The following is a 12,153-nucleotide window of genomic DNA, read 5'->3' as shown; positions in this document are numbered from 1 at the left end:
TCTACAACCTTGTGCCTACACCTCCCGCAAGTTCACCGACACAGAGAGGCGATGGGCGGCATGGGAGAAGGAAGCGTTCTAGGCCTCCTTAATTTTTACAGTGTTTTACTGCCTCACAAGGCTTTTGTCACTGAGCCCCTCCACAGGTTTCTGGACAGCAAGACACCCTGGTGTTGGGGAAAAGCACAGGCATCCGCCTTTACTGCTGTTAAGGACCTCCTTACTTCGGATGCAGTACTTGTCCAGTACTCTGACTGTCTTCCCCTTGCACTAGTGTGTGATGCCTCTCCCTATGGCGTTGGCGCAGTTTTGAGCCACTCACTGCCAAATGGGATTGAGGCTCCCATAGCTTACTTCTCTAGGACTCTGTCCCCTGCTGAACGCAATTATAGCCAGCTAGATAAAGAGGGCTTGGCTATCGTGTCAGCAGTCAAAAAGTTCCATGATTATTTATATGGCCGTTTCTTCCAGCTTTTCACTGATCACAAGCCCTTTCTAGGGTTGCTGTCTGGAGATAGACAGACCCCCCAAATCATGTCCCCCCCACCTGTCTTACTGGTCAGTGTTTTTGGCTGCCTATAATTACCAACTTATACACCGCCCTGGGAAAGCCCTAAGGAATGCCAATGGCCTCAGCCGCTGTCCCTTGCCCTTGCCAGTATCTGACCCAGCCCTGGGGGCACCTGTTTTCTTAGTGGACGAATGGGTGGTTCCTGTTACCGCATTGGACATAGCCAAAGCATTGCAGAACGACCCCAAGATAGCTCAAGTCTTAGATTGGGTGCGGCAGGGATGGCCTAGAGGACACATCCCTGACGAATTCCGGTCTTTTGAGAAGAGACAGCATGAGTTGTCTGTGTTGAGGGGGTGCCTTCTTTGGGGATGCAGGGTAGTGGTTCCTCCCCCCTTGCAAATGCTCATATTATGCAGCCTTCATGAAGGACACCCAGGTATTGCCCGCATGAAGGCCCTGGGTCGCAGCTATGTCTGGTGGCCAAACCTTGACAACTCCATAGCTGAGTGGGTGGGAGGATGCCAGAGCTGCCAACAATCCCACCCGACTCCCCCGGAAGCCCCCTCCAGGGAGTGGGAAACTCCTAGGAGCCCTTGGTCTCACCTTCATATTGACCTGGCAGGGCCATTCCAAGGACAGACCATATTAATAGCTGTTGACGCTTATTCTAAGTGGGTAGAGTTAGCTCGCATGCCTTCCACCACATCTGAGGCTGTTATCCAGGTCCTTCGCACATGGTTTGCTACCCATAGCCTGCCTGACCTGATTGTTTCAGACAATGGCCCACAATTCACCTCTGCAGTTTTCCAGGTGTTCCTGGCCGAACTGGGCATCCACCATGCCCCAGTAGCCCCATTTCATCCAGCCAGCAATGGACGGGCTGAGAGGGCAATTAGATCAGCCAAGGACATCCTGTCCAGACTGGGACCGGCCAACTGGGGGGAGAAGATCACAAAATATCTCCTGGCACAACATACCACTCCCTGTCCAACAACCAACCACAGTCCGGCCGAACTTCTCATGGGCCGTCGCCTCAGAACAACCCTGGACAGGCTACACCCGAACTATGCAACAGATACCCCCCTGGACTCTACCAGTAGGGTCAGGACCTTTAACCTTGGGGACCAAGTGTATGCCCGAAATTATGGGGGGGGAGCCTCGCTGGCTGCCAGGTCAAATTTCAAAAATAACAGGGCCCTGATCTTATAGGATCTTGCTCGAGGATGGTCGAAGCTGGCGAGGACACATTGATCAAATCCGGGGGTGACTGTTTGTTTCCCCTCCAGCCCCAGTTGGGTCAGAACCTAGACTAATTGCAGTGGTGGAGTCCGAAAACAACTTCCAAGCCAGAGCCATGGCCTGCACTCCCTCCTCTATGGCGGCCCCATTGGCTGACATACCTGTGGATCCAGTCATTCGTCCACCGCTGGAGTCTCTGAGTGAGGCCAGGCCACCAATGCCTAAGGAAACCGGGAAGCCAGGGCTGGCAACATCAACCCCGCCACACATCGAACCATCCGCTCCGGAACTGCGGCATTCCAACAGAATACGCAGGCACCCAGCGTATTTGTCTGACTATGCATGTGCCATCCGAAGGGAAAGGAGTGTAGCGTCCTCCGCCCCATTGCCACCAGCAACCAGGGGGCATTCTGATTGGCTACTAAGATGACAGCTCTCTTGGCGGGAAGCACAGGCGTTTGTTATTGGCTAGACCTGTCTGACAGCCGGTATATAAATAGCGGCTCTGTTGTAAATGTTTTCTGAAGCGTTCTGGTTACTTGTGTTGTTAACAATAAATCAGTTGTGTTGAGTTAGTCTCGCCTCAGTCAATATCCATGCACAGTTTACGAATATAACACTAGACATAGATAGATAGATGATAGATAGATGATAAATAGATAGATAGATAGATAGATAGATAGATAGATAGATAGATAGATAGATAGATAGATGGATGGATGGATGGATGGATGGATGGATGGACGGACGGACGGACGGATGGATGGACGGACGGACAGACAGACAGACAGACAAAACAGGAATCAGGTGAGAAGACCTCTCCACCCCATGTTTCATCACTTGGGATTCTCTTTCACTTCTACCTTATAAGACATCCCACTCTCTATTTTGCCCACCTAAGGGAACAGCTCAGAACTGGGTTAGTTAAACCCACATCATTAATGCAAAGCTGAAAAGTCAAGCTTTTCAGAAAATAAAAAGGGAGGAGGAAGAAAAGAAGTTCAAGAACCCAAAGAAACCTGATGGATTGCCAATAGAATAAGGTACACAATAAGACCATTGAAACCAGTGACATTTGTGGTGAGAGTGAAAACAAGCAAATTGATAGTTTATTGTTGTATTCCAAGCCATACCCTTTTTAGCTGTGGCTGGATATTTCACTGCCTCAGTAAATTGCAAATACAAATCTAAAACAAGGCTCATAGAATGAGATATAATATAAGCTCAGAGAGACTTATAAAATATCTATAATAGAATAACTACTAAAATAAATACATAGATTTAATCCTTTCAGATATTGGACAAGGCTGAGAGCATATATTATCTCTTCCAATTTGCATCAAGTTGTAAGGTTCCTAAAAGCTTATATGATGTTCTGTTACAATGATGCTGTCAGCTTTGGAAGCCATATTAAGGAGCCTGTAGTACAGTGGACTAAAGCACTGTTATTAACATCTGCTGCTTGCAATTACTGCAAGTTCAAATCTCACCAGGCTCAAGGTTGACTCAGCCTTCCATCCTTTCAAAGGTAGGTGAAATGAGGACCCAGATTGTGGGGGCAATAAGCTGACTTTGTATAAATATACAAAAGTATGAAGGCTATTGCTTAACACATTGTAAGCCTCCCTGAGTCTCCGGAGAAGGGCGGCATATAAATTAAAAGCAAAAAAAAAAAAAATTAACACCGGAAGTTTCCATGCTGCCACATTCTTGTGCTTGGGAAATTAGGAGATGGGATTTAGTAGAGGGAATGTAATTAACCATAATACCATTCTTCTTTTTGGTCAAGGTCATGGTATTCCTGACTGGAGGGGGTGTGGTTGAAGTGAAGTCTCGAGTTGGGACGGCTTGTGATTGGACCATGTGATGGACTGATGGGTGCAGGGGATGGATTTGGGGCTTTGATTTACTGATGGAAAGCCTGGAACTCTCAGATTCGGGTTTTCCCAGATGTGCCAGTATACCTACCCTAATAAATGGGAACTTTGAGGAAAATGTTTGTCTCTGAGTTTTTAATGGGTGTTTGGTTATTCTGGAACACTGACATTTGCATCATTCTATACATTTCTTGCCTTTTTCATTTCTTTAGTTATTAAAATGTTTTGTGAGATAGTACCAGTACATCCATTCTGCCCATCATTCCAGGTGTCTGGTCTGGCAAAAGCACTTATAAAGGATAAAAATAACACCCAGGAGCTAAACCATGTGTAAAGCAGTTTTTAATAGTGGTTAAGGCATTAGACTAGAAACCAGGCAATTGGAAATTCTAGTCCACCTTATTAATGAAGTCAGATGGGTGACTACGGGGGTGTCTCTGCCTTTGTCTCCTAGGAAAGAGAAAATAGCAGATCACTTCTAAAAAAAATCTAACCAACAAAAATGCAGGACTTTTCCAGTTTCAATGGTACAAAATATCAAAATCTGTAAGCAAAGGACAAATTAAGGAAAAGGAGTTATAGAGGCCTGCATATTGTTAGAAAGAATAAAGATTTAACTAGTCATATTATGGGCCACCATTAAAAGGGAAATCATTTTATACTCTGATCTTCACATCACTAAAGATCAGGTGTTCTCAGCTTCTGGAAAGCCACAGCTGTCCAAGATTCACATTTAAAGTTGTGTATTAGCAGTAATAAGGGATGAAAAATATTGGCTGAAGAACTTCTGGAATTCCACTATTCATCTGGTTTGTGAAATTGGATTTACTCCCATTTCATCTATGTCTCCCTTTCTAACATATTCCCTTCTACAGATAAAAAATAGAATAGAATAGAATAGAATAGAATAGAATAGAATAGAATAGAATAGAATAGAATAGAATAGAATAGAATAGAATAGAATAGAATAACAGAGTTGGAAGGAAAACCCTATACCACTTCAGACAAATGGTTATCCAACATCTTCTTAAAAACTTCCAGTGTTGGAGAATTCCCAAATTCTGGATGCAAGTTGTTCCAGTGATTACTTGTTCTAACTGTTAGGCTATTTCTCCTTAGTTCTTTTTATTATTATTTATTTATTTTAAAAACAAAACTTTATTAAACATATAAAAAGTAAAATGTTGTACCATATATACATACAAGATACATATATTAATACAAACGACAATCCATAAAAAGAAAAAGTGACTTTGGTCTCACGTCTATGATCTTATTAATGGTGCATATTTGTTTATTATGATTGTCATACAGAATTTTACATTTACTCTCATTTCTATGAATTATCCAATTATACCGCCTATTCCATGCTATATAACCTTTTGAGTCTACCTTATCCTTCATTTCGAATGTTAGTTTGTCCATTTCCACACAATTATAGATCTTTTGGATTATCAATTGGTCTGTTGGCAGTTGATCAGTTTTCCAAAATTGGGCGAGCGCCAATCTGGCTGCAGTGACTAGGTGTAATATTAAGTACTTTATTTCTTTCCTATAGTTTTCTTTAATCATCCCTAGTGGGAAAATCTCTGGTTTGAGTTCTATTTTTTCTGATGTTATTTCTATTAACCAAATTCTTATTTTTCCCCAATATTTCCTAATTTTTGGGCAGAGCCACCAGACGTGGAAGAAGATACCCTGTGCCCGGTTACACTTCCAACAGATTGGACTTAAATTTGGATACATTTTTGCTAATCTCAAAGGGGCCAGATACCATCTATACCACATTTTGTATTGATTCGCTTTATAAACCACTGATTTTGTTATAATTATTTTCCCATACATTTTCCCAGTCTTGCAATTCTATTTTATGCCCTATATTCCTTGCCCAAATTATCATTTGTCCTTTTACTAATTCCTCTGCTAACTCAGATTCCAGTAGGTATTTATATATTTTTGAAATATTTTTTTTTCTCGTGGCTTGTAAAAGTTTATCCAACTGATTCGGTTTTAATTCAATTCCTCCTTCCTCTTGATTCTTTTTATATCTTGTTTTAATCTGAAGATAGGGCCACCAATCTATTTGTATTCCTTGATCTCTGAGTTCCTCTTGTGTTTTTAGTGTTCCTTGTGGATCCAAAATTTCATAATATCTTACCATTTTTTGAGTTGCTAAGGTATTAGAATGTATCACCGCCTCCATTGTGGATAGCCATCCGGGAACTTCTCCTTAGTTCTAAGTTGCTTCTCTCCTTGATTAGTTTCTACTCATTGCTTCTTGTCCTACCCTAAGGTGCTTTGGAGAATAGCTTGACTCCCTCTTCTTTGTGGCAGCCCCTGAAATATTGGAATACTGCTGTAATGTCTCCCCTAGTCCTTCTTATCATTAAGTATTTTAACTAATTATTTTCATTAATACCCAGTTCCTGAAAGAAAAGGCAGTTCAGTGTAAAACTGTAGTGAATATAATATTAAAAAAAAGTAAAATATTTTTTCAGAATCTCCACAATTTAGAAAGGACAAATCTGATATTCTTATTTCTCATGCTATACATGATTGGATTGAACAGAGGTGGAAGAACAGAATACATAACCGTCAATACAAAATTTAAGTAAATTGGGGTGTCAGAGGAAGGTCTCAGATAGCCAAAGCATCCAGATAAAAATAACATAAACACTACTGTGAGGTGGGGCATACAAGTGGATAAGGCTTTTTGCTTTCCTTGTTCAGAAGGGATTATTAGCACTGCCTTGAAAATCATGGCATAAGATACTATAATAAAAGTAAAACAACCTAGTACAACCAAGCCATGGAGCACGAGAACTCCAATTTCAAATTGATTGAAGCCATAGCAGGATAGTTTTAGCAACTGTGGAACGTCACAGAAGAATTGGTTGATCACATTAGAACAAAACAGGACTGAAAAAGTGCCAGTTGTATGTAAAATTCCACAGACAAAACCTGAAATCCACACAAATATCATTATTTCAGTGCACACTTTCCAATTCATCATTATATGATAATGTAATGGATGGCAAATGGCAACATAACGATCATATGCCATGACTGTGAGAAGAAAGAAATCAGCAGCTATAAAAGAAATAAAGAGAAAGATTTGAGCAACACAACCAAAATAAGAGATGCATCTGTTGTCCATGAGAGAATTTGTCATGGATTTGGGGACAGTGACTGAAACAATGCCAACGTCCTGTAGAGCCAAATTCATGAGAAAGAAGTACATGGGGCTGTGAAGTTGATGGTTGAAAGCTACTGCAAAGATGATGAGAAGATTTGTTGTTACAGTTGCCAGATATAACACAGAGAAGAAGAAGAAATGCAAAAGTTGCATATGTCGATTTTTTGAGAATTCTAGGAGCAGAAAGTAAGGCAGTCTGGTTTGATTCCCCATGATTTATTTATGACAAAGCCAACATAACTGCAAGTAAGGAAAAGAGGGAGATACAATTAGATAAAACATAAAGCATGGAAAGAATCAACAGAGGATCATGGCATGGAATATATAGATGTAGGATGGGATTATTCTTATCAATTTCTATTTACCTATAGTCAAGAACCAGCTACCATCCTCACATTTTTTTCTTCTTTCCTCCTTCCAGTTCTGTTAATTCATCAAAAGGATTTCCTAGGATTAGGAAAAACATTTTCAAGTCAATTTTCAACCATGGAAGGCTACTGGGAATTTTTTACCAGGCACAATCTCTTGCAAGGAATACTCGGTTGTGGTAGTGTTGGAAAATTGGTGGATATATTCTGTATGCTTTGTTCTTCTAGAGGAAAGGGAATGTAAATCTAGCAAATAAATATAACAATACATTGTGATATCTTTTGCATGGAAACCTTGATGGCAGAAATTGCCTCCTTTATAATATGTGTGTGTGTGTGTGTGTGTGTGTTTTATGTTTCTCATTTACCCTAGGAGGGAAAATAGCACAAAAAGCATTAAAACTAATATATAAATTCTATATTCCTAAACATGTGTTTAATAGTATACAATTAAATAGAATAAATATTATACAAAATAATCAGATTGTAAAATATTTTTAATCAAAATAAATCAGACATTAGCAGAATGAATTAATAAATCTCCTCTTCCAACAATCAGAAGGAAAGTAATAGCTCAGTTTTAAGAAGCAGTATCTGATTAAGCACAAACTACATTCCCTCCAGCAGATCGTGGGGAAAAAATTACAGACAACCTATTATTACTATGACAACTCAGTATTCCTTTCAAAAATGCAAACCCACATCTCCAACAATAATACATTTTTTTTAAAAAGAGACATTTAGAAATGTTACAATTTATTTCTTCTATTCAGTGATTTGAAATGATTTTGTCGCTGCTCATTTTCCTATCACTGATCTAATTTTCATGTACTGAAACAGCTACTTGCAGTTTAAGAAGTTTCTATTCTGAATGTTTACTCATATCTGTTATGTATCTCCCAAGAGATTTTTATGCCAAAATAAAATTCACTTCAATGTGCTTATTAATATAATTGGCCATTAACAAATCCATAGATACCTCAAAGTATTCCACTATCAGTATCACAGAGAATAACATTATCTTGATATTAACAGTATTGGGGCTGCAGTCATACCAGGATTCCAAACTGTGATAGATAATCTAGCTATATAGACAGATAGACACATAAATAGCGAGCTAGAGATAGAGTTCTAAAGTTTCACAGGAATACATCAGTGTAGTTAGCAGTACTGCTCAGTAAACTTTCAACTTTGTAGCAAGGCTTATTCCACGGTGGTCTCAACATTGGGCAGTAGTCTGCCAAATGCAGAGCTTGCCTTGGCATTTCATCAGTTGACCTCAATGTCAATTGTCACTGTATGGGAGTGGGTGCTGCCAAGTTATGTATATTGGTCTACTGCTTGCAGTTTGTGTCCCTTCACTGTGGTGGTGGGCTCTTAGTGTTGAGTTTTGAAACTGGCCGATGCATCACTTCAGTCTTCTTTATGTTGATGAGGAGGCCAAAGTTGTCATGCATTGCTGCAAATTTGTCCACACTGTCTTGCATTTCCTGCTCTGATCGAGCATTCAGGGCACAGTTGTCAACAAAGAGGACATCACATAACAGAGTCTCTTTTGTCTTGGTGGTAGCCTGGAGTCTTTGCAGGTTGAACAGTTTCCCATCAGTCCTGCATTTCAGGCTAATTCCAAGGAACTGTTCTGGAAGGCCTCTGACAGCATGGCTGAAAACATCATGCTAACAAGGTCGGTGCAATCACGCACCGTTGCTTGATGCTGTTTGTAACAGGAAAGGCCTCTGAAGCCTCTGAAAGGGAGGGAGGGAGGGAGGGAGGTGTTATGTATGTAGATATTGGGCGGGCAGTTTGAATTAACTGACCGTCAGCTGATTGGCTGACCACCACAGCTGCAAGGTATATAAAGGGAGCTGTTCCCCCTGGTCAGTCGCTGGGTTCTCACCCTACAATAAAGAGCTGTTGTCACTCACTGCCTGGCTTGCTGCGTCCTCATTCACCCAACTTAACATTGGCAACGAGGGTGGGATTTTGAGGCTGGAAGCCACGGACAGAGCTGAAGTCACGAGCCAACAAGAGAGCTGCAAACCCAAATCCAGCCAGGCGAGCGAGCGGAGCACTGGGAGAATCTACTGAAGATGTCTGCCTATGTACCATCAGCACCTTTCAACTGTGGAAGAGAAGTGGGGATCTTACATGTCCCGCTTCGAATGCTTCCTGGTGGCCAACGACCAGCAGGGGCTGCCCGGCGTATGGAAGAAAGCCCTGTTCCTGAGCCATTGTGGAGCCAAGGTGTTCAATATGGTCAAGGCGCTGTTGGAACTGAACTCGGTCCACACCATCTTGTGGCAGGTGCTTCAGACACTGCTGAAGGACCACTATGCCCCAACGCCATCGAAGTATGTCCAACGGTTCGACTACCGACAATGGCTGCAACAGGAGGGAGAATCGATCAGCGAGTACGTCGCTGCCCTGTGCAAGGCTGCAAACCAGTGCGAGTACAGAGACCTCGATGAGATGCTGCCAGAGCAACTAGAGTGAGAAATATTCGTGTGCAGAGGAGGTTGCTCGCAAAGACAAATCTCATGCTACACATCGCACTGGACGAGGCGAGGACCCAAGAATCCTCATCCAAGGCAGCCGAGAGACTACAGGGGACAACACAGAGCAGAACAGCACAGAAGTCAACCCCGGTTCACCAGGAAACGGTGGGAACAGAGAGTGAGGGAGAGTCAGATGGAGAGGTTTACCAGACAGAACAATACCAGCATAGCAGGCGATATCAACAAGATGCCTGTGCGAGTTGTGGGGGACCCCATCCACGCCAGACCTGCAAGTTCCGAGACGCCATTTGCAGGCAATGCGAGTGGAAGGGGCACATCGCCAGAGTCTGCAGAGCCAAGCAGAACTCCCACTACAAGCCACGGAGCAATGCGAGCCAATCAGAGACAGCACAGCAGACGAGAACCAATCCAAAGGGTGGCTACAGGAGAAGCTCAAAATCTGAGGACCTCGACGCCTGCACCATCCGAATCAGCCGGATCTGCACATCCCCCGGGGAGAAGACCTACATGACGGTCGGCATCAAGGGGCAGGAGTGCATAATGGAGATAGACACCGGATCTCCAATCACCATCATGTCCTGGGACAAGCTAAAGGAGGCCGTCCCCAGCATCCAGAGATGGCAACTACGGCACCAGCGGCTGGGACTGTGCGATTACCAGGGGACCACATCCCTGTGGAAGGAATTGGCGAATTCCAGGTGGAGTACGGGGAATTTCGGGAGAAGCTTCCCCTCACCGTCATCAGCAGAAAACTCCCAAGCCTCCTGGGCATGGACCGGTTCAGAGCCCTGGGCATGGGATTCACCTAAATCCGCAACATGCGAGGCACCCTGAAGGATGACCTGATGCAGGAGTTCCAGGACATGTTCGACGAGCAGCTCGGCAAGTATGTGGGGACACCTATCTCATTTAACCTTGACCCCAACATTGGCCCAATCAGGCTAAAACCAAGGAGGGTACCTTTCGCCCTGAAGCCCAAGATCGACGTGGATTTGGATAAATTGATAAAGCAAAGGGTGTTAGTGCCAGTCAATCATGCCCGGTGGGAGACCCCAATTGTGACCCCCATTAAGCCGGACGGGTCTGTGTGCATCTGTGCTGACTATAAGTGTACGATCAACTGCAGCAGAACGCCTATCCGGTTCCAATCATGCATCACCTCCTGCACTCCCTAGGCCCAGGCAAGATCTTCACTAAACTCAATCTTGCGCAGGCATACCAGCAGCTGCCGGTAGATGGCGCTACCGCAGAGGCACAAACTATAGTAACGCATAGAGGTGCCTTCCAGTGTACCAGACTCCAGTTTGGAGTCAGCATAGCTCCAGGACTATTCCAGAGCACCATGGAGCGACTGCTGCAGGGGATCCCCAGGGTGGTCCCATATTTCGATGACATGCTAGTCACCACAGGAGATGAACAGCAGCTAGGGGAGAGGCTGAGACAAGTCCTAGGAAAGTTCAGGAGTGCAGGACTCAGGGTCAAACACAACAAGTGTATGATCGCAGTCCCTTCCGTGGAGTTCCTGGGGTACCGGGTAGATGGAGCTGGCATACACCCCACCGAAAGCAAAATCAGGGCAATCCGAGAGGCCCCCACCCCCAAAGATAAGGCGGAACTACAAGCGTTCCTGGGACTGTTGAACTTTTACGCAATTTTTCTAAAGGACAAGGCAACAGTGATGGAGCCCTTACACAGACTGTTTGCCAAAAAGTCCAAATGGGTTTGTGGGAAGGCTGAAGCTACAGCGTTTGCAGCTGTAAAGAAACTCCTGTCAGCCGAGAGTTTCCTAATTCAATACAATTCTATGCTTCCCTTAGTGGTAGTCTGTGACGCGTCCCCTTTCGGCGTGGGGGCCATCCTGAGCCATAGACTGTCGAATGGTCTAGAGGCACCCATCACCTACTACTCCCAGACTCTTTCAAGCACCAAATGGAACTACAGTCAACTTGACAAAGAGGCCCTGGCAGCTGTCTCAAGAGTCAAGAAGTTCCATGAATACCTGTTTGGCAGAGACTTCGAACTCATCACAGATCACCACCTCCTTCTGGGTCTCATCGCAGGGGACCGACCCACCCCGGCAGCCCTATCTCCCAGGATGATACACTGGGCCATCTTTCTGGCAGCATACTCCTATCACCTGGTACATTGACCAGGGGTGAGCATGGGCAACGCCGATGCCCTTAGCTGTTGCCCATTACCAGACAGGATAGAGGACCCCACACCCAGAGTTCCAGTCCTGCTGATTGACGTCTTGGACTCATGGCCCATCACTTCAGCAGAGGTAGCGAGAGCCTCAACCAGAGACCACGTGATTAGGAAAGTCATGAGTTGGGTCATAAGGGGGTGGCCGGAAAAGCCTGAGGGCGGGGAATTCAAACATTTCACGAACAAAAAGGGCAAGCTGACAATGCAAGGGGGGTGTCTTTTGTGGGGCTATCAGGTT

At 44.0% G+C, this 12,153-nt stretch overlaps 1 protein-coding gene across 1 annotated transcript; it reads right to left on the bottom strand.

Annotated features, from left to right (window-relative positions):
* Positions 1–6,124: 6,124 nt before the first annotated feature.
* Positions 6,125–7,039, bottom strand: LOC117668873 (olfactory receptor 14A16-like). Its single transcript, XM_034422927.2, has one exon. It carries the CDS (start codon positions 7,037–7,039, stop codon positions 6,125–6,127), a length of 915 nt encoding a protein of 304 aa, XP_034278818.2.
* Positions 7,040–12,153: the final 5,114 nt, after the last annotated feature.

Source organism: Pantherophis guttatus, chromosome 4, assembly GCF_059756535.1.
Source record: "Pantherophis guttatus breed Tessera chromosome 4, ASM5975653v1, whole genome shotgun sequence".
In the NCBI taxonomy this organism is placed as follows: Eukaryota; Metazoa; Chordata; class Lepidosauria; order Squamata; family Colubridae; genus Pantherophis; species Pantherophis guttatus.
The sequence above is the reverse complement of the archived record's forward strand: the minus strand, read 5'-3'. Positions and strand labels throughout refer to the sequence as shown.